This window comes from Temnothorax longispinosus, chromosome 9 (assembly GCF_030848805.1).
Source record: "Temnothorax longispinosus isolate EJ_2023e chromosome 9, Tlon_JGU_v1, whole genome shotgun sequence".
Taxonomy (NCBI): domain Eukaryota; kingdom Metazoa; phylum Arthropoda; class Insecta; order Hymenoptera; family Formicidae; genus Temnothorax; species Temnothorax longispinosus.
In genome coordinates, this window is record NC_092366.1 from 5,228,908 (window position 1) to 5,251,513 (window position 22,606).

At 42.3% G+C, this 22,606-nt stretch overlaps 2 protein-coding genes across 5 annotated transcripts; both read left to right on the forward strand.

Moving 5' to 3' along the window:
• The first annotated feature begins 5 nt into the window (after nucleotides 1–5).
• Eif1 (eukaryotic translation initiation factor eIF1) lies at nucleotides 6–2,993 on the forward strand. The gene is made up of 3 exons (XM_071788092.1): nucleotides 6–241; nucleotides 600–757; nucleotides 1,778–2,993. The coding sequence occupies exons 1-3, from the start codon at nucleotides 214–216 to the stop codon at nucleotides 1,922–1,924; spliced, it is 333 nt and encodes a 110-aa protein (XP_071644193.1). The 5' UTR covers nucleotides 6–213; the 3' UTR covers nucleotides 1,925–2,993.
• A 1,159-nt stretch (nucleotides 2,994–4,152) lies between these two features.
• Nucleotides 4,153–22,543, forward strand: Larp4b (La-related protein 4B). 4 transcript variants are annotated; one of them, XM_071788047.1, is made up of 10 exons: nucleotides 4,153–4,226; nucleotides 6,427–6,805; nucleotides 7,745–7,994; nucleotides 8,074–8,214; nucleotides 8,414–8,635; nucleotides 8,774–8,916; nucleotides 9,016–10,035; nucleotides 14,308–14,575; nucleotides 15,180–15,284; nucleotides 15,966–22,543. In XM_071788047.1, the coding sequence occupies exons 2-9, from the start codon at nucleotides 6,438–6,440 to the stop codon at nucleotides 15,273–15,275; spliced, it is 2,508 nt and encodes an 835-aa protein (XP_071644148.1). In that variant the 5' UTR covers nucleotides 4,153–4,226; nucleotides 6,427–6,437; the 3' UTR covers nucleotides 15,276–15,284; nucleotides 15,966–22,543. The 4 variants fall into 4 exon arrangements, with proteins under 4 accessions (XP_071644148.1, XP_071644145.1, XP_071644146.1 ...); XM_071788044.1 differs by having other exon boundaries at nucleotides 4,187–4,874; XM_071788045.1 differs by having other exon boundaries at nucleotides 4,187–4,865.
• Nucleotides 22,544–22,606: the final 63 nt, after the last annotated feature.

Below are 22,606 nucleotides of genomic sequence, written 5' to 3' on the forward strand. Positions count from 1 at the left end.
TGACAAATGCAACTTTTACTTCCGGCTGCGTACACGGCCATCGCGCTTGGTTTCGTCGACTTCGTTTCTTCTCTCCGCTGGTGTCCACGCACTCCACGCGCCTTTCGAGTGTCGATCTAGCAGCATCTCTCCACGTCCGACGTTCTGCCCCACGACCGTCACACCTGCGCTCCGCAGTTCTATATCATCCGAGGGATCTCTTTTGTTTGTCGTATGTCCATCCAGAATCTCAACACATTCGGTGAGTAGCGAAATCGCGCATTATCTCGTCCGCCTTCCCTCCCCCCTCCCTCCACCGCCCCACCGCGGTCCTTCCCCTGCATCAGATTCCTCTCTTTCTCTTCCTCCGTCTGCCTCGTCGTCTTCGCTGCCCCGTGCGCGTCGCCCTTCGCGTACGAGGGCGATAAAACGGCAGACCGTCGCCTACCGTTGTGCGGGTGCGAGGAGGAGGGAAGCTCCCCTCGTGCCGATCGAAAATGGCCGACGGCGTTGCTCGCGCGCGCGAGAGCCCTCCTTGCATCATCCTGCGCAATCCGCCCTGGCACACGCCGTGAGATCGCTCCTCATCTTCTCATGTCCCCCTGTTCGCCTGTTCGCAGACCCCTTTGCAGATGCAATCAAGGGTTCGGACGATGATGTCCAGGACGGTCTCGTTCATATAAGGATCCAGCAGCGGAATGGTCGCAAAACCTTAACAACGGTGCAAGGACTCTCCTCGGAATATGACTTGAAGAAAATCGTGAGAGCATGTAAAAAGGTGAGTGTGCCCGTGCCCGACGCTTGTCGCTTACCCTCCTCTCATAGTGGGAGTGAGAGAGAGAGAGAGGGAGAGGGTGGAGAGAGAGGAGGGGGGAAGGTAGGATCCCTACCGATCCTTTCTCCTGCCCTCTCTGCCATGGCCTCCGCTTCCTCCTCCCTGCTGTTTCTCCCACCACCGGCCGGTCAGGCAGAACTCTAAAAATAGGTCTGATGCAAACAACCACGGCGATACACGGCTGAACAGATGTAGTTTTGCAAGTTCTAGGAATGTATAGCAACGGAGCGCATCTACAAGTGGTTTTACGTATAGCGAATATAGGGAATAAAGTCTTTGTTTCGATTCGAAATCGTCGCCGATGACTTGGCTCTTTGTAAACTGCTTTGTTCACCTCTGGATGAATCATTGACGATATTGAAAAATGTCTAGTGTCACTCACTTTAACGCCATTTGCTCCTAAGCAAAGCAATAAGAAACGTTCTACATAAACGTCGAAGATTATATTTTTACACAGCGATAGATAATTCTGGATTCTAATTGTTGGTTCTAATTAGTCTGATTACTTAATATAATTACGTTGCTGGAAATCAAACTTTGATCAATTGTCGCAAAATTGTTGGTCGACAAGAGATGCGGCTTTATATAAAATTATATATTTTTTATTTATTAGAAATGATCATATCATATGATAAATTATAATATTATATATTATATAATATTTTCAGACATTCAGACAGAGTTGTTAATGTTAATTTTTATATACAAGTGTTCAAAAAATTCAAAAAGTAACATTGCATCGCGGGGTTCATTACTGTTACTTGAAGGTATCGAAACTGCGACGGAGAAGCTGTATCTGTTCACAATTATCTTACTTTGATAACTGTATCTGGAAAGTTTTGTAAAACACATTCTTTCGGGAGATAAAAAGACCCAACACGCTCCACGGAAGTGAATTGTCTAGATAAAGGTCCCTCCCCGAGGAATGCCTGCCTGATTTATCTTTGTTTCTTTTTTTCACAGGAGTTTGCCTGCAATGGGACAGTAATAGAGCACCCGGAGTACGGGGAGGTGCTGCAGCTGCAGGGGGACCAACGAGAGAATATATGCCAGTGGCTGACAAAATCTGGTCTGGCAAAACCTGACCAGCTGAAGGTCCATGGTTTTTAATCGACTAACAACAGCAGCAACAATTACCATCCATGCCACGACCTACAACAACAGCAGACAGCTCCGCCGCCCCTCATCAGCGCTACATGATCGTCTCAAATTGAATCTGTATATCACTCACTAAACTCCTCGTGGGATATCCCGATTATACTATCACGTCAACATATAAATATAAATATATATATTATACATATATATATATATATATACATACACACGTACACACACGCGCGCGCGCATATATATTTCAATAATAAAAAAAAGAAAGAAAAACGAAACGGAGAGGAAAGTAAACGATAGAAACTAAAGGCGAATAAAAAGAAAGGAGGAAGAAAAGAGGTATAGCGAAGAAAAAAAGGGAGGATATATAGGCGTATAACCGGCGATATATACCTATAGGCAATATATCTATTCTAATCAGAATCTTTTCTCGAGATAAAAAGCAATACGTCACACTGTAAGCCTTATGTTAGGTGATAGCGGCTGTTGAGGTAGGAATTCTCCTGCCTTGCAGCAGTGGATAAGACACATCTGATTTTGATAAACATCGAGGAGGAGGAAGAGCAGGAAGAGGAGGAGGAAAAGGAAAAGGAGAGGCACAGATGAACGAGCGGTAATTAGCATCGCCGGATGGATGTTCGTTCTTGCATTAGGTAGTATGTATCTGGGCGCGATAGACGTGTTCCGAGAAGGCAGCAAAGCTGTAGGTTGATCGATTCGGCTCTCCCTCCTCGTCTTCACCACACTCTTCTCTACATCCCCCTCGTCTCGTAGGGAAAAACGATAAGGATCGTTTTTTTCTTTTTCTTTTTTTTTTTTTTTTACGTTTGTGTCGAAAATTTAAGAGCGTTCCGCGCTCGTCTACGATTGTGATGATTTGTTGAGTATTTGTAGGGCCGATTTTGATTCTTCCTTTCGCGTAGAGGACAATCCCTCCTTCGCTCCGTATCACGTCTTCGCTCTTGCTTTCCCCATCCCTCCCCCCTTTTAAGGCAGTAATAATTAAATGACGAATTGTTTTGAAATAATGATGCGAGTTAATAAAATGTGGCTGTTCTAGATAAATAAATTACGAGTAAATGAATGGGATATGATATGATCATGTCCCCCTTCCCTTCCTTTTCGTCGTTTCAGATCTATAAAATCCAAAAATTGCTGTTAAATTTGTTGACCGTGTACGAAACACGTTGCGCATGTTATTAAATATATTCACTTTCTTATCCAATATAAATGTAGCTGTATGAACAACGGGAACACGTTTTTCTTTCGTTACGAAACTTTCCACATGTTCATATGTGAAGACTAAAGATAAATGATAAATGGCAGTTGAGGAGTCTGTATAGATATACATCGAAATTGATATCTATCGCCATGTGATCACCGAGTATACGAGCGTTCGTTAAACGACGAGTGTAGTTTCATAAAAAAGACATTAGATAAGCTATCGTTGTTTATCGATTACGTTTGTGCCGTGCTCGTTACAATTGCCGCTTCGTAGAATTCTGGTTTCTTCGAATTAATTTAGCGGCGGACGATAGCGAGCGAGATTGTACGAAGCTTCTGGTTACGTAAATTACATAACAAATATTTTGCTATTTATTCGTGGAATGCATAGAAAATAGTTTGATGAATATGCAAAATGCCGGAGATAATCGCGAAGCGTTCAAATTATTGGAAAAAACGACCGTTCGCGCGATACGCGTGCTTATTAAAAAAAAATAAAAAAAATGCGAGTTTTGCTTTTCTAGCGAAAATAGAATCAAGGGGACGCGATGTGGAGAAAAATAAGAATCCATTTCTCTCGGCCGTTTTAGAAATCCGAGGAGAAACGGAATTTCCCTTCGAATAATCGAGTATTGTTTCCTGTAAAAGTTAAGAGTTTATGTTTTTTTTTATTCGTCCCCCAAGGACCAATATTTTAAATAGAAGAATGAAAAGTTATCGGAAAATAACGGAAGGGAACAGATACAGAGGTCGATAAGAAGGGACAACGAGATAAATATCCTGGCGCGTCCCGCTCTTAATTTTTTGGGGGGGGGCGAAGGGTGAGGGGTCCATGGATATTCGAGTGTCGAATTTCCGTTTGCCTACCCGTCGTCTCGACCACCGACGCGTTTCCCTCCGCGGATTCGAAAGTGGCGCGCGCGCGCGCCCCCCCACCGCGACGGGGCTGCGCGGCGCGCCGCCGGCCCTCCCGCCTCCCCTCCTCCCCCCCAGAATGCATCGCGCGCCACGGCATGTGCCTTTCCGCCATTTTGTAGTTTGCTCGAGAGACTGTGTTGAGTTCGATTCTTCCACCTCGGTAAGGAAACACCGTCGTGGGAAACGGCCACGCGTTGATCCGCACCGCGCGGTTGGCCGCGGTACGCACAGGGCGGATCGTAAACGCGCGCGTCGCGCGACGTCGCGGATTCGCGTGAGGAACGTGGCGAATCTCGCCGCCGCCTGTCGTCTCGCCAGCCGTCGTGGTGCTGCTGCTGCTGCTGCGTCGCGTATTTCGTCGCGCGCGCACGCGAGCGTGTGCGTGCGTGCGAGCGAGTGAGCGAGCGAGCGAGCGAGCGGGCGGGCGGACGGGCGAGCGGGCGGGCGGGCGAACGGGCGAGTGAGCGAGTGAGCGAGCGATCGGGAACCCCGGATCGAGTCGGCCCAACGTCCGATCATCGAGGCCAGCACGAGCGAATTCGCAAAAAACGCGCACACGAGACGCCCCGCGCGCACGACGAGCCAAGTGCGAGCAACCAAGTGCCTCGAGAGCTCTCTCTGGTCGAGAAACCGATCTGCACGAGGCCGTTCGGGAGATAGAAAGAGAGAGAGAGAGAGAGAGAGAGAGGGAGAGAGAGAGGAGCGAGCGAGTGAGCGAACGAACGAGCGAACGGGCAGGCACCTCGTAGCGCTAGATTCAGGGCACATGGGATCATCCGGGCCCGTCTCGAGATGAACGGTGATTTCGGTAACGACCATCTGTCCCATTCATCCAACCACGCAACCACCATGCAACATCATCATCATCATCATCCATCATCGTCGTCTTCGTCGTCGTCATCATCGTCGGTGTTACACGCGCTCGTGATCGGGGAGTGTAGTCTTGTCATCGCGCCGCCTTCATCCACCTTCTCGCCACCGTCAACCACCTCCTTATGTTGGTGTGTCTTTCCGCGCCGCATGCTTAACTCCGCGCCGTAACGTCCGAGACACGTCGTTATCGGTCGCTACCCGTCCTTCATCTTTTCGTCCACGTTGCCCGTCGTCATCGTCCTTCGTCATCCACATCCGTGTGTACGTCGTCGTCGTTCTCGTCTTCGGTGTGTTCGTCGTCGTCCTTCTCCTCGTGTCCGGTCGGAGAGAGAGAGAGCGGAGGCTCGCCGCCGCCGCCGCTGCCGCCGCCACCGTGTCGTGTCCACGACCGCGCTATATTTGGCCGATAACGCGCCGCGCGCTCCGCAACATATTGCGCGGCCCTCCGCGCGCGGATCCTCGCCTGGCGCGCCGCGAGCCTCTCCGGGCGGCCGTCGTCGTGGCACGCAGCCCGACGCCCCGTCGCCGCGGCTCGCCGGAGGCCCCGTTGTCGAGCATCCGCCGCGCCGAGGTCCGGCCTTCGTGTCTCGTGCCGCACCACGTCGCCGTGCGTCCGACCGCGACGTGAAATTCCTCTCGGCGCCGCTCCCCACGTTGTTGTCTCTGCACGCGCGTCGCCACAGGTCTCGTACTCCGGTTGCGGTGGGACGGTGGGATACCCGGCAGCAGTTCGTTCGGATACTTGGTCGTACAGTGCTGCATACGGAGACACGGTTCGAGTCGAATGGTCCTCTCCTGATCGTTTGTTCTGTTGTGGGACACCTGTGTGGTCGTTGTCATGATAGTTTGCAAGAACATGAAGGGTCAATGTTGTACAAAGCATCCTAGCCTAAGCACAAATAAATTACTGTAGCCTAATTATATGGTATATATAAATTTTTATATTGCATATATATCATATAAAAATGTCGGCTGAGCATTGTTCTGTCGAAAATGACTAGAAATGTTTCGGTATAGTGCAACTGATATTTTGTCGGACCGTAGTAGAGTTCTTATCTGTTCTTGGAATAGATATATTTGATATTTAGACAGTCTTTATAGAGTTACAATTGAGTGTCAGATTAATCGTTGAATCGTAAGCACGATTGTATAAGAAAGTCCATGTATGATGTAATAACTAGACGTATCATTGCGGAGAGTCATATTTGATGCAATAATCGGGACATGTAGCTTATAACCAAATTAGGTTAGAATTTCAGATGTGCTGTTTTCTAAAATTCAAGTAGAATTTCAACTGTGTTGTACTAATTTGAAATATTGTGGCAAAATAGACAGTGGAATTTTCGTTGATGTAAATTACCGTTTTGCAAAATATTCTGTTGCGTATAAATTTTATTTATTAGAACAATGAGCGACGATTGTAACACATGTGTGAACTTTGATAACGGTATAAAGGTGAAAATTACAGACATTCTTCCCGTTTGCAGGGTACGTTTACATGAATGGGGACATCGGGAAGCTGCCACCAGGGGCGGTCTACCCAGCCACCCCTGAACCTCTGGGTCCACAGGTTGCGGGCGCAATTGGTGGTGGTGTGCCTAATATAGACTACGGAGTCATGAACGGTGCGCCGAGCGGCAGTGAATTGATTCTTGACGCTGGTGTCGGCAGTCTAGAACCATCGCCCCAACACGCTATAAGCATGCACGGAGGTGCGGTTGGATACAGCCCAGTGGATGTCGCCGCGTTGGGTGACGCTTCTGCCGCTCCACCATCTGTACCAATGACAGATCTAAATGTCCCTGGTATACCTTTGGAGCAGCTCAAGCAGATGCTCTCCTCTCAGCTCGAGTATTATTTCTCCAGGTAACGAAAGCCTGAAATCTAAAATTTCCCGTTTTACAATTGCACGAAATATTGCACAATGATGATTTTGCAAATACATACATTTGCATCGATTACATGTGTCAGTTTTTATTGTTTCCTGAAATGTGTTACAATGTGTTAACACATTGCAAGGTTTTTCACCACAATCATAGTCGCAACCTTCGACTCTTCGATCACTCTTTTATAAACACAGCATATATATAAACAAGATACGTATGGTGTGGCGTGGGATCGAACTTGTGATCCGCTGGAATGGATTATGAGTTGACCGCCCTCACACGGAGCCACGCGTCTCATCCGAGTTTATTTTGACTTTCTTCTCGTAATGTCCTTAACTATTTCCTAAAAAAAACTGACCTTTGATCATACGTATTGTGTTATTATATAATAATTTTAATGATTTAAGTAAAAGAAAACTACCATTCGAAAAGTGTCACGGTACATCTGGTGGCTAAACTTTTAGCTAAGTAAAAAATAAGAAAAGAATTTTAGTAATCTTAAAGTGATTTCATACATATATGTATGTATCGCACGTGAAAAATATGATCTTAAAGCCAGAAATTTTCAGGAAAGTTATTTATATAAGTTGTTTTCTTTGCAACTAGAATGAGAGTCCAAAAAGCTATATATTAATTAATATCTGAACAAAACTTAATTCTTTTACATATACAATATACTTCATTATTACGTACGTTTTGACCTAGTCTTTGGGATGAACAAATTTCTTAAAATACTTTTGCCCAAAAATACAGTTACACAAAATACAGTTGCCTTTCATTGATCAGTTGCATGTTTTCTCATTATGAAATGCGCAATTAACATACAAATTACATAAGCACATGCACGTATAAGAATATATTTAACAATATTATACGATAATGTGAATGAACTTAATGAATTTAATGTTTTGCTTTCCAGAGAGAATTTAGCCAACGATACCTATTTGTTGTCGCAAATGGATAATGATCAGTATGTGCCGATATGGACAGTAGCGAATTTTAACCAAGTGAAAAAACTGACGAAAGATATTAAACTTATAACAGAGGTGCTGAGAGAGTCTCCCAATGTTCAAGTTGATGAAGAGGGACAGAAAGTGAGGCCCAATCACAAACGATGTATTGTGATACTTCGTGAGATACCAGATAGCACACCGTTAGAAGATGTGAAGGTTTGTCCTGATTTACCTATTCTACGATTGTCATAAAGGATCAAGTTCGGCTTTTTAATATCTTGATTCTTCGGCGTAGAATTTATTTTCTGGAGAGGGATGCCCGAGGTTTATTTCGTGCGAGTTTGCTCACAATAGTTCGTGGTATGTGACGTTCGAGTCCGACGAGGATGCTCAAAAGGCCTACCGGTTTTTACGTGAAGAGGTTCGAGAATTTCAGGTAGGTCGCAAGCTTATATAATTCCGTTTGAACAAGTGGTAATGCGAAGTAAATATTTACCAATGATTTTGATGATTCGTCAGGTTTACAGCTATATTTAGCTTTAATTATAGCTGTAATTGGATATTTATTGCTACAGCTACAAATGATAGCTGATAGATCTGAGTCCATAATTACTATTCCGATTGTTAAAATCCAGGGAAAGCCGATAATGGCGAGAATCAAAGCTAAACCAATGAACAGGCTACCGATGCCGACGGTAGCCGGTGTAAGTGGTATAAAGAACGGCTACAGAACTCCACCCCCTCCTCCTGTCTATGATCCGAGCAGTTACACGGCTGGACAGCAACGTTTTCTCTATACCAATGGCACGACCATGCCTCAGACAACTATGCCGGCGTACGCGAACCAGGTCGTTTATGTAAGTATACAAGTCACAAGTTCTTTTGCGCAACGACTCACGTGCGCGAGCTTTTCTATCATTTTGAATAATTCATCGCGCCCTGTGTCGGAAGAGAGGCTCATATAAATAAAAAATGTTTCTTTATTTTTCTTTCAGCAACCGTTTTATCCGGCCGGTATGATGCCTTGGGGACCAACTAGTCCCGCTTATTTCGAGATGTCCAATGTCTTTACGATGAACGGAATCACGCCGCACAACACGTTCACGCGTTCGAACACAAGATATAATCCTCGAAATAGGTATGGATTTGCAATTTCATTTTCTCTTTTTCTAGATATTATGTTGGTTGAATGAATATCTCGGTATCTGAAAGCATCTTTTTTTTTATACGTATACAGAAATAGACAAAGAAACGGCTCCGATCGAAGCTGCTTAATAGACCCGGCCAATCCCAGCAACAACAGTAACAACCATCACCACTATCACCATCATCATCACCACCACCATCATCAGCCGTCGTCTATGCCACCGCTGAGTAATCGTAGTTCTCATTCTCCTATGACCGGTGGTGGCAACAATAGTGTGTCCCTGAGCTCTTCTACGTCCACTTATCACGCCTCGAGTTTGCCTCCTTCGAAGCCGCTCGCCTCTTCGTCCTCTTCTTCCTACCAGTCCGGCACAAAGTTCCATTCTTCGTCGTCCGCCGTGTCGTCTGTTGAACACGTAAAGGGAGCTTCCTCCTCGTTGTCCTCCGCGCAGGATCAGGACACAACGGCAGCGGTCGAGACCTCCTCCACACCCTCCTCCTCGGCGCCTTCGTTTACCCGCCACCGTATCCATCGCAGGACCAAAGATCAGGACGCGAAGGTAGCAAGCGGGAACAACCATTCGCTGCCGGCGATTAAGGAATCCCTGCCAGCGAGCGGAGGCAGCGGCAGCAACAGCAATTGTGGCGGCCGCAGTAGCGGCGTGCAGTTTGACCTCGAGGCTGCCGCATTCCCACCCCTGCCCGGCCTCGACACCGACCACGGCAAAACGTCGACCGACGTAGGTAGCGGTGGCAGCGCCGGCACTGTCGGCATGGAGTCTTCGTCGCAGAATCGATTGTCCGATGTTGTCAAGGGTACCGCCAAGCTCAAGGCCGTTATCAAGGACAAGGAAAGTGGTGGTAACCAGCCTCAGTTGCAGCAACAGCAACAGCCCGCAGCGCCTGCGCCAACAGCGGTGAACACCGCCAGTAGATCCGCTAGTCCTGGAGCGAGTACCGGAGCAGAGGCGCAGGGAAGCGCTGCCGCATCGACGAATTCTGCGAACGCCACGCATATCCTTAATCCGCCGACGGCCAACGAGAATACGTCGTCGGCCGACGCTGCCGCGCTCAGCACCGTCGCGCTCACTCCCCCGTCATCTCCTGATAAGTGAGTGGGATTTTTAATTATACGCTCGCTCGCGATGTAACGGTGTTTCGGGCAGTTGCGGAGAGTTGCGTTGGTTCGCGAAATTGACTTGTGCTGGATCGAATAGCGGACTGTTTGTCAATCTGCGTTGCAGATGTGTTATGATTTTTTTTGGGGGGGGGGGGAAGAAACAGATCTTCTAATGGATCTTTGATAGCTTTTTATCCGACGACATAATGCATAGTTCGTCGTGAAGTGTGGAAAAATGCCTCGGTCACACAAATCACGTTTTTTTTCTTTTTTTAGATTCTCTAACGATGTTGCATCTTTTGCTTGTTTAATACGTATGAAAAAATCAAGGAACTCTATTGGAATTGATTTATTATTATTTTTTTTAAGTAAAATTGTTATTTAGCTTTTGATTATGAAAGCGACAAACGGCTGTCTTGTTCCAAAGTACGACGAAACTTTCCGCTCTCCCAATACACATACATACGTGTACATAGATGTATATGCGCGCTAATGCGCAAAGAGACGGAGAAAGAGAGAGTGAAAAGTTCTTGGTCCTTGAATCGTTAACCTTTTATAGGATCGTTTTATTCTAATTTTATTTGTAATTCATTTTAGTTTTATCCTCTTTTAAACTAATTTCTTTATTTCTCTTTGTAATGATTTTTCTTTGGCTGAAAGATATTTACGTGATTAACGAGGTTTCGAACTTGAAAACCAGTGAACTGTATTGCCGTGTTGTCGAATCCTTGTGTTTGAAAATTACGTTTGTTGCTTTTTTTTTAGTAGATAAGTGTGCTCATTCGATTTAGATTATGAAATCGCGTAGTTAAAAATTTTTGTTAAAATTAAAGGGAATATCGCGCGAGACCTTGATTGTACGCAAAGTTGAATTTAACATCTTGTTCGAGCGAACGAGCAATTTTTTTTCGCTTATGCAACCGAAAGGAAGTGAGCTTTTCGTTGGCTTTTTTTTTAGTCCTGTAAATGGTTATGACGGTTTTACTACTTTGCTCTTTTTGCGAGAAGGATATGTGTACAGAGTCTTAAACATTTATATTTGTACCTAATCACTGATCACTAATTATATTGACGTATAGAAAGGAAACGCGAATCGGGGTCATGTAGTAGATTCCGTTCGGACGGGGAATTCAGCTGGTCTCCGTAAACGGGTTCCTGGACGCCTTGTTGGATTTTTATACCCTTGGATCGGTGGACCGTTGTATCGTCGGATCCTCGGATTCTCCAATTCGATGTTGGATTCTTTCCCTTGGATTCTTTCGTCTACCGCTCGCTGTATTTTTGGATCCTTAGACTCTCTCGGAGATCTTTAGTTTTATTCGTAAAGACTCGTCGACTCGACAACGCAAAGATCTGAGGATCCAAAGATACGCATCACGATGTACGAGCTTTACGTAGGGCCTACGCAATAGGGTATATCGTAATATATGCCTTCACAGGAATGCCGAGTTATGTGTCATTGTTGTTGTTGTGTTGTTGGCTGCATTATGTGCTATGTTTGTTTTGTAATGACGGACACGTGTTTTTTTTCCTTCGAGCCGATCCTCCCCGTTCTAACGTTGTCGGATATGACAGTCCGATCGCACGTCGATCGATTTGTTACCTGGGAGAAGGGAGATCTTTTCTTTTTCTCATCGAAAAGATATATATACGCTATATATATAATAGAAGCTGAAGTTTTCTTTCCATCGTCATAGTTAATATCGAGTAAAAGAACGTTACTAACTGTTAATGTCCTTTGAGTTACCGTAGTAGCCTTATCCGCCTGCATTCTCGCCACTTTTTATTTCCAACGCGTATGTTTTATGGTGGAAAATTTATATGTGAGAACCAACGATCTTAAGAACCAACTTGAGATTCAAAACGTAGAACGTAGAGATTTGGGTCTCGCACAGATTTTTCTAGGTTTCCGGGACTCGGACGCAAGTCTTTCCGGTCTTTCTCCAGCGAGAATGCCTATACGAAGGTGTTTTTCGTCGAGTCTCTTTGAATCCTGAAAAGAAGACGATAACATCCTTGAATCTTCAAGTTGTTAGATCTTCGGCTGCGCGCAAGCCTCTCACCGTTATCTCTTACCGTTTATATTAATAAATTAATTAGATGTACTCGCAATTATGATTTGCCATTTCTTCTTATCGATAATCTCATCGCTATCATCGTGCCTTTCCGATTCTGAAGTTTTAGAAACTTTTTTTCTGTTTATATAAGGTCTCTAATTTTTTTTTTTTTTTTTTGTAAGGATTCTATAAGCATGCTCTATATAAATCCGGTATATAAATAAGGGTTTAAGTTTGCGATATCATGGATTCTTTTAGATGCTTAGTTCTTGAGTGTGTAGATTCTTTTATCCCTGGATCATTGAATCACTGGATACTATTCCGGATAGACTCTGCTTCGGTCGTCCGGCTCTACTCGATCCTGAGATTTAATAGACTTCACGTTTTAGTTATTAGATATTCAGACTTCTGTGTTCTTCAAGCCTTCGAGCTGAATATACAGTATATACCCGATTCTTGGATGTCATTGTTAGACATCTTTTATCTCCAGCTCTTTATTAACGTCTTTATTAACTTTCGCAAAGTCGGCTTTGCGAATTTTCTCAAGACACTTCAGAGTCCATCCCGAAGATGTCAAGGCTCAAGGGTTTTGGTACAGGGCTAAAAGATGCTCGAGTACTTGTGAATCCCGGATTGCCTAAAGCAAGAACACTTGAAGTTTTCTAAGAGTATCTAATGCAAGGACATCGTTGAAGATCTGAGGATCTAATCTGAGCGTTCAATGATCGAGAGAGACCTAAGAACTATCCCTTTACGAGTACAGCACGCCGCATACCGCCGATTGAAATCAGCATTAAACAGCCATTGCTAGCGCACTATACGAACGCTATATGTGTGTGCGGGAATGTATGCGGTGTTATTGTGGTGTGAGATAATTCTGTTCTCTCTTGCCTCTATTGTTTTGTGGCAGATAAACAATAAAACACGTTGAATAGGGATATACGATAAACAATATTATTTTTTCAGGGTTCTTTAATATATTACGATTATTATTTGATTATTATATTATTGTCATTATTATTATTATTATAAGTTTTTAATATTATTAATATTATTATTATTAATTATTATCTGTTCGGTTTCAAGTTACTCTTAAAGGCATTTTGATGATGAAGTTTCTCTAGCTCATATTATTCTAACGTTACTAGTTAAGTTACAATTCTCGTTACGTGACTGCAAAATAAATAATAAAATAAACGGAAGAAACGAGAACACGCGGTCTCTCAGCATGGTATCTGATGGACCTTTGGTAATGACTACAGTTGCATTGTCAGCGATGAACTAGAAGTTAATAAACAATGTGTATACTGATGTTTGTTAATCGATGTCTTGCGATATTGCGAAAAAAAATCCTTTTTTGCATATCCCTCGATCGTTGCGGGCGGTTCTCGCGAAATGAATTTTCACTTTTCGTCCTATTATCTATTCTTAAAAGACACCATTATGTTACAAATACAATCGCACTCTTTAACAATGTTCTTGTCGCCAGATTCTTTTGGGTATGGCAGATTTGAATTTTGGGGATTATGGATAATTAAGCCGATTATAAACTTTTAACTTTTATCTTCCTCCCTTGGGCAATTAAGTTTCTTTTGAGTTTTTCGAAATTTCTTGAAGCATTCCTGAATCATTGGCTCGAGAATCGCCTACACGAACCGATTTTCTCATTGTGCACGAACGAAGTTGATATACGGTGCGGGATTAACAGTCACCAGCGTGCGCGTTTAGTATTTGATGGTGCACGCAATAGAGAGAGAGAGAGTTCACATTACAGCACATTTACAGCTTTAGTCGCAATGAGCGTTGATTCTAATTTCTGATCTTGAGCTACGTTTCAGATTCGCATTCGTAAATCGATGCCTGTATAAATTTTGTTACAATTACGCACGCAATGCTTCCGCGATGAGCGAGGACGTGCAACGGTCCCGGTGTGTCCAAGGATTCAAGTATATAAAGATCTAAAGACCTCGCGATATCTGTCGCGATAAGGGATACCTTGGGTACTCGAATTCTTAAGGACGCACATTCCCGAAGGTTTCAAAAGTCCCATATTCGTATATCCAAGGAGAATGACGGGAGAATATAAGGAATATCTATCCCTGAGAATCTAAAGGATCCGGAACGAGGGTACCTCTAGAATCTCAGGATAGCTAAGTAAGCATGTGTGTTGTTAGTCTTTTACTATTGACAATGGCACCGCTGACAGATCTATAAAGACTGACGACTCGAACATGGTGAACGGTGTGGACGACGCTGTAGTTGCGAATACGCACCTGCCGGCAGTGGCTACGTCGACGGTAACGACGGCTACGACGACGACAACGGCAACGACGGCGACGTCAGCCGCAGCGACCACGGACGATGCCGAGACGATGACCAGGTGCGACTGTAGCAACGTCGTCGTCGTCCCTCCTCCTACTGCCTCTTCACAGAACTCTCAAACGCAAACTGGAGTGGCCTCTGCCTTCCCTATAGTGAGTATCTCGCGATCTCTCGAAAGAAATTTGTTAGAAGTTGAAAATGCGCTTCGGACTCTTGAAGATCCCTAAGGGAATTCAAGCACAGAGTCAAGAATATAAATGGTATGAGTTGGTGAGAAGATATGAGGAAGAATATATAAAAGTTCTATGATTTAAGATGAGGAGTTTCAGGACGACAGATGGAAAATTTATTAACATTAAGAATCCAGAAAGATTTCAAGAATGCAGATTAAAGATCTAAAATCTCATATCTAGAAATTTATGTATACTTTATGTATAGATACATTTGTATAAATATATTTAAATATATTTATGTATAAATGTGTATCTATATATAAAAATATAGATTACGAATTTGTTAAAATAAGATAAGAAGTTCTAAGTAAATAGTTAAATAAAGATTCTAAAAGTACAAATGATAATCTTAAAATCCTTAGGATATGTTCGTGGATGATATTTATAAAATCTGATTTATATATTTTAAATCTTTCTGTGAGATTTTATTTAGAACCTCGTATTTATGGCGATTCTTATGCTCTACAGAATAATGAATATTCTTAAATAACGCGCGTTAATAAATATTTCATGTTCTCTGCAGGATCTTACGAGGCCAAGCTATGCCCAAGTAGCGCAACATTGCCGTGAGCTACCTTGTACAAAACACAAAACAGACGAGAGGGATAGAAATGTTTAAAAGCTGCACGTAAGTATTTTTTTTCTTTAAACAATCTCCATAGATTCTCATTTAAAGAAGCTATGCACGCGGAGAGAAACGCGAATAAGTTTAATCTTATGAATAATTTAATATTGTAAATGTTAGTTTCCAGTAAGAATCTCTTAAGATTATCTTATGTCCATTTCTTCCAATGAAGATTAACTTTAATCTTGGTTTAACTTATTTTTTTATCTTTTTCTAGTTTTAACAATTAGAAAAAGAATAAAAAGTAGGTTAAATCTAGATTAAAGTTAATCTGCATCGATAGAAATGGACATTAGTATGCTAAAAAAGTCGATAATATTAATTTGCAATTAGAGAATTTCGAAGGAATTAAAAGGTATAGTTAAAAGTACATGCAATATGACGCATCTTGCAAAAGATACCAAGTTTTTTTAATAATCTATGTGTATAGTTTGTAATCTAAAGAAATCTCTTTACAATGATACATTTTTCATTACCATCCTGTATTCTCAGATCCTTAAAAAATACGGCCTGGATCTCTTCCCGGATTTTCGAGAATCCTTATATACTCTAAGATATTTTCTCAAATCCACGAAATCCACGAACCGATCCTCGACGTAAGACAATCGGTTGAAAGTGTCATTTCTTCATAAAAGAGAAACGTCCGCACAAGGTGTATATTTTATTCCTTTGTGTGCCTTGAAGGTGACGACGATGAAGGAAGAAGACACCTCAAGCGGCGGAAGCAGCTTATATATAACGAAGCAAGAAGCCAAAATCTACAGATTACCACGCGTCAACGGGGTAATTAAACGATAATTAGCTGTGCTATATGTGCTATGACGTCATCGCCATCTTCTCGGGGTCAGATCGGATCGGATTGAGAATCAGGATATCGGAGCTCGCCGCTGCTTTCACCTACCTATCTATCCCCCCGATACTCCCTTCTCAGACCGACGCCGTCACGTGCTGCAGGCGTGAGGAAGAGAGAACTTTTTACATTGTACAGTGACGTCTCGCCTACGATCAACGATCGGTCGATCGACGAATCGATCGAGAGAGAGAGAGAGAGAGAGAGAGAGAGAGAGAGAGAGAGAGAGAGAGAGAGTAAGAGAGAGAGAGAGAGAGAGAGAAATGAATGAGTGATAGTGTAAATGTGTGAAAATGTGTAAGACTCGCTGCGCACTATTATAGCGGTGCATTCGCAGGCACTACTATTATACAGGGTGATCGGAGAGTCCCGCGGGGCAAATTTGTCGCCGCGGTTTGATGATGTTGATGGTTTTGCCGATATATTTTGCTTATAATCGGCACAATTGTTTTATTCGCTTTATTGCAATTTGCGGAACGCAATGATTCGATTGTAGTTTATTCGTGATTGGAGTATGTTTGAAGGATTTAAAGTCTTGAAAAATATAAAAATTCGTTATAGGATTTAAGAACGATGATCTAAATGCACGCGTTAAGCGGACGAAAAGAACAGCCAGCCTGGCAGCGGAGGCCCGAAGACTCGAACTTTGCGTTCGGTTACCGGCACGCCAATGAGAATTATTAGGCTGGCGAAAAGAGATCGACAAGAGGAGCAACTGGGGATCAGAACATGTAAAAAAGTTAAGAATCTGAGATTTCACACGCGTATAAATAAAAATCGAGATCTGCATTGAATGAAAATAATTCAGTTGATCAAATTTCGATTTCTGAAGTATATACCTTCTTGAAGTCGCAGATTTTCGACTTTTTTCGATTTTTTGTTCATCGAGTCGCGCTCTTCGAGCTTTTATTACCGATCTTTATACTCTTATGAGTTTCAATATAGACGATATAATACAGTTTTGAGTGTACCTAATAATGTTTGATAAGCTTTAGTTTTAAGACTTCGTTAGTAATTGGTAAGGATTCTTAATTAATAACAAATATAATATAGATCTAAAGAATTTACGAATCTAAAAATTCGAGTTATACGAGATGTAAATGATTGTCTAGAATTATGCTTCGGATAAACGCGGAAGTGTATTACGACGTGGCGGCATTTTTTTTTCTTTAAAACGGTTTTTCTCTCGACAGCACCAAGCGCACGGCTGCGCGACTTCCCGATCACCCGGTACATCGCGCAAGAGAAGAGTATTGTTATATATCGTTTTTTGGTTCTGTGATTGAGGTACATATTTGTTAGCTTGTAAAAAGACGCGTTAAAGAGATAAGATTATATTACTCTTTTAAAGGGAAAAACCCCTTCCCCCGCCCCTCCTTCGCGTGCAGAGTCGTAATGTTATAACCGGGAAAAAACACACATGTCTATTAGATATATATAATTATATATATTTGTGCCAAAAAAAAGAACATTGCTTGACGAAATCTCCCGAAACGTGCAACGAAGTGGACGCCGAAATCAACTGAGATTCTCGCCAAGTGGAAAGCGGTGTGAAATCCCCCCCAAAAAATTCCGCTCTCTTCCACGTTCCTCATCTTAAAAAAAAAAGAGTTAAAAGTAATAAGAGGGGAACGAAGAGATTGTATTTTATAAACGGAGGAGAAGTTATGACAATGTGTACGAGATTATGCGTGGTTTAAAGGACGTTACCGATGATGAATGATGATGATTAGGAGGAGGTGAGGGAGGAGGACGATCGAAGCGTACGAATTCGTATTTTTATGCGGTTGAAGCGTGTGAGAAGCTTATTGCGGAGAAAATCGGCGGTGATACCGGATCTGTAAAGTTAACACAGGACGAAGAGTGAGTTCGCACAATTGAGGAATGATCTTGGAAGCTATTGCTAGCGCATCTGTCATAAGAAATACTTTGCGTTTTACAATGTAACCGTAATTACAATAATTAGCGTTTTAATCAGCGGCAATGATGCGCAATACCGTGTTGCGTATCGTAATACGCAAGACGTAAGTGACAAAAAAAAAGATCAAAATTCTTAGAGAATGTATATTATAATGTGCTTGACGAAGTCTCTCGAGATAACGCGACGAAGCGGATACACGGAATTAAGCATTAGTATCCCGTCTTTAAGCACCGCACATCGGTTTGCATTCTAGATATTTTTACGTGTACACATGTATTATATAATTTCTCTTGCCTTGATTATTCCTCAATTTGTTCGGATCCACTTTAAATGCGCTGACGTTTAAAGTGGATTTAAATTCACTTCCGCTACTCGATTCCTGCAATTCAAGATCCTCGAGACCAAGATTTTTCGGATCTCCCCCGAGGATCTTCCTCTGAAGTTTCGCACTTCAAAGCCTCGTCATGGATTCCGTCTCGATTCCATCCTTGTTCCATCACCGTCATTACCACCACGGTTTCCTCGCTTTTCTTGTCCCATTTCCGGACAACGCGAATCTCTGAGAAACTGCCTCCTAATTTTCTTTCTGACAACTTTCGGGCTCGCGTGTTGGTTCGAGACAGTCCAATTCTCTTCTCTCCTCGGTTTTTCGTTTCTTCTTTTTTTCTTTCTTAGCAATTCCACGCCAGCTCTCCCTCGATCGCCAGAGATCCGTGCCCAATTTTCTGCCCATCTCGACAACGCAAATCTCTTGAAGGATGTATGCCGCAGTTTTATCGACAACTTTCTGGACTTGTGCGTTGTTTCGTGAGATGGACCGATATTCCAATCCTCGTTCTCTCATCGCGATTCCATCCCTATATTTTCTCAGCTTTTCAATTCCATCGTCCGATTGTGATTCCGTTTACTCTTCCGTCTTGTTCGCCACAGTGATGCTCGCGAGCGAGCATCGGTTCAAATCACGGTGGTCATCGTCGATTCCGGGGACTATATCGGGAGCGACGACTTCCGATTTGCGTGAAACTCGACTTCCCCGCTTTTTAACTAACCGCCCATTATACTCTTCGCTGCGTCGCGATCAAACTTTTTTTTTTGTTAGACTATTCTTTTTATTCGACCGTCATATGAGGTGCACTGAGACGTTTAGGAATCTTAGGGTCACGTTTTTATTCGGCCAAGAGAGAGGGAGAGAATGAACAAGAAATGTGCGCGAGAGAACATGCTAATTCGAAGTAGCTAGTGTTGCGAAAATCGGGACGACTAATTGAGCACGCATTTAAGTGCCTCAAAGTATGTTGTATATTATTGATTATCTATTACCACTATTAATATTAATTAGTACTATTGATTGCTCTATTATATTATTATCATCATTATTTTATTATTATTATAAGCAGGAGCTTTTGGCTTTAGGTGTTACGATGATGCATATGTACCTACACACATAACACACACAGACACACACATAGTGAAAAAAAAACGAGAAAAAGGATGTGAGAGAGAGAAAGAGATAGAAAAGACATTATTAACAAATATATATATGCATAAAATATATATCTTATATGTATATACAGGGTGTTTCTCAGAAACCCATGGGACAAACTTGATCATATAATATTGCCAGATGTTATGCGTAATGCTGTCGTACGACCGATTGCCTACCTCACAAGCGGTGAACAAGAATGCGTAGCTGCTCAAGGACGCGTCGGAAGACACGGGTTTTTTAACAAAAATGAGTTTCTTGGTGAGACCATGCTCTAAACTTTGTTCCATGAGCCCTAAAATTGATATATATATATATATATATATATATATATATATATATATAATACGTATTATATATATGTGTATATATATTTTATATATATGCACACTCTGTATATTTATTATATATTTGTTGATGATTACACGTATGCGAGTTTGAATTGACGATGTGTAACGAAAAAAAAAGGCATATAAAGACGAAAAGGACGAAAAATCGATCTCCTGCGAATAGGGTGCAACAAGGATGACGTTGTGTCGACGTACATAAGTACTGCTATACTTTGAACTTACGATGCTGCCGTTTCATTTATACAACACATACAACACAGGGCGTTTTCAAAATAGGATTGTCAGCTGTTTCTGTTAATATTGAGTTGAATAAATCAAATAAACGATATGTATGTCGGACAAATGTCGACTCTCAGAGGATCGTATATCGTGCCGGCAAGACATTCCCCTGGATTCTTGTGATTTCTTACGGGACTAACGAGGTTGATCGCGCACATTAGAAAATATTCATATATATACGTTGATGTTATATTGTTGGACACTTCAAAAATTCTCAGATTCAATTCGTGTACTTTCGAACCACTTGAGAACCAGAGATCATTAAAGATCAAGGAAACCCGTAGGCGGTGACTAAGCGCTGGAATTTCCGAGATCCATCACTTCCGTGAAAGATACGTCAAATATAGTCTGATAATAATGAAAACTACGTGTGCTGTCTGTTATGAATACTGCGATGACCAGCAAAACGCTATAAATTCTAAAGACGCTTCAACAGGAGCTCGTCGGAAGGCCTAAGTATACGAGCAACGTCCAGGATAATCAATTTCAATCGAAAACTGCTAATAAATTAAAGGAAAAAAAATCAGAGATAATTCGAAGAGTTGCGAAATTGCTGTGAATTCGAGCGATTTAATCGTGCAGAATCGCCCGGGATTTCCCGAGGTCGTCTAAGAACCGGGAGATGATCTTTCGCCGCGCGATTCTCTGAAAATCGCTTAACATAATATCTGTCGTCGTCCGTTGCGTATTTCTGCGAGAAAGAGAGCGAGAGAGGCATATACATATACATATATACATATATATCCCAATTTCCTGGGAGGCCAGAGAGAAAATGATCGATCGTCGATCGTCGATGAACCTGAACGCGCCGGACTGGGGCAGTGCGGATCGTTTCAATTCGCACACGTGCTCTGGGCGAGTCCTAAAGCGCGTTTCATTAAGGATATAATGTACGAGAGGCGATATACAAATTATATATGTATATAAAATTTGTATATCGTGTATATACACACACACACACACACACACATATATATTTTTTTTTACGAACCGCGCGTGGTTCTCTCGGGGAATGCGGTTTTGCTTCACCGCCACTCCAACGATGTAGTAAAATATATTCAATGTATATATATTATATACGCATATGTATACTACTACATACACACACATATACACAGACACACACGGATAGACTAAGGCATCAATTATTATACATACGTTTGATGTATGTGTGCGTAATGTAATGTCGCGATGTGCGTTTCACGATCCTATATTGCGATTTGCATCGCTGACTCTCGTGTACGCGGATTCGTAAAGGACGAAGAAGAGAGAAGAGAGGAAAAGAAAAAAAAATAGCGTAATCGCGCGCGCCTTTGTCACACATTACACATACACGCGAGCGACTTTTAACGACTCTGTCAAACGACCTCGTTTCGATTTTCTTTTCTTGGATTAACACGGGTTCTTTGGTTCTCATTTTTTTCCGTTTATCCTTTTCCTCCTCTATATTCTCACGTACACGCGTCTCGTTTTGTTGCTTTCCGATATTTGTTATACGTGCACGTGGAGGCAAAAAGCGCGGTGTAATTGTATAGCTGGCTGATGTAAATTAGACCGAGGGGATCTAATGATGTGTGCTACGGATATTAATCGCGAGAGACAAACAGATGGTGCGAAAAAAATAATAGCTCGTATATAATTGACAGCGTTTCTTGATTGAATCTTAATAAACGAGTTAGAATAAAGAAACAACGAGAGAGAGAGAGAGGAGAAAATTAAGTAAGATATTGCGAAAGTACTTTGACCGTTAATTTAAGCGCATTACGGCTAATTGTGTGCTATTTATGTGATTTTTATAGATCCACGCTGAATTACGAGTTTTTAGTCCTAGTAAAACTGAGCTTTCAGATCCAGGTCGCCGCCTGGGTCTGCCGAGACCCGGAGATCTTTTTTAGGTGAAATTCTCGAAAATTCCGAGAAAATTGGCGTGTCGCCATAATAATGAGGGTTCTTCGGAAAAATAATTGCACCGCGTGAGAGTGATAATGAAACGTACCTCGATCTCGTAATTTGTCCATCGGGATCGAGCGCGTCGCGGCGAAACTCTCTCTAACGATCGTGTCGATTAATTATCAAACGGTAAAAGGAAAATACAATAGCAACGTTTCGTTGACGCATCAGGATAAGCTGTGATTATATAAAAAAGAAAGGAAAAAAAAATAACGGAAACAGAACCGAGCAGGAGCAGGACGCAACAGGATGTGTATTCCTAGAAAGTCTGATTTTGTAAACTATTCTACGAGGAAAACACTTGTGTATTATATATATATATATATATGATATGCGATATATATGATATGATATATGATATGATCTATGACGTTTGTTTATTACTATGTAAAGTGACAGATTTCGAAATTAAACATTAATTACTGTTAATCGCGGCGTTTTGAATTTACTCTTTTTCTTTTCTTCACCTGGGGAGGATCGTGGGAAAGAGTG

Bases quoted from the DNA above. Each gene is read 5' to 3' on its own strand.
- Eif1 (XM_071788092.1), top strand. From the start codon at position 214: ATGTCCATCCAGAATCTCAACACATTCG. The intron at 242-599 runs GTGAGTAGCGAA...GCCTGTTCGCAG, and splicing joins CCAGAATCTCAACACATTCG to ACCCCTTTGCAGATGCAATC. The intron at 758-1,777 runs GTGAGTGTGCCC...TTTTTTTCACAG, and splicing joins TCGTGAGAGCATGTAAAAAG to GAGTTTGCCTGCAATGGGAC.
- Larp4b (XM_071788044.1), top strand. The intron at 8,215-8,413 runs GTAGGTCGCAAG...GTTAAAATCCAG, and splicing joins AAGAGGTTCGAGAATTTCAG to GGAAAGCCGATAATGGCGAG. The intron at 8,917-9,015 runs GTATGGATTTGC...ATACGTATACAG, and splicing joins AGATATAATCCTCGAAATAG to AAATAGACAAAGAAACGGCT.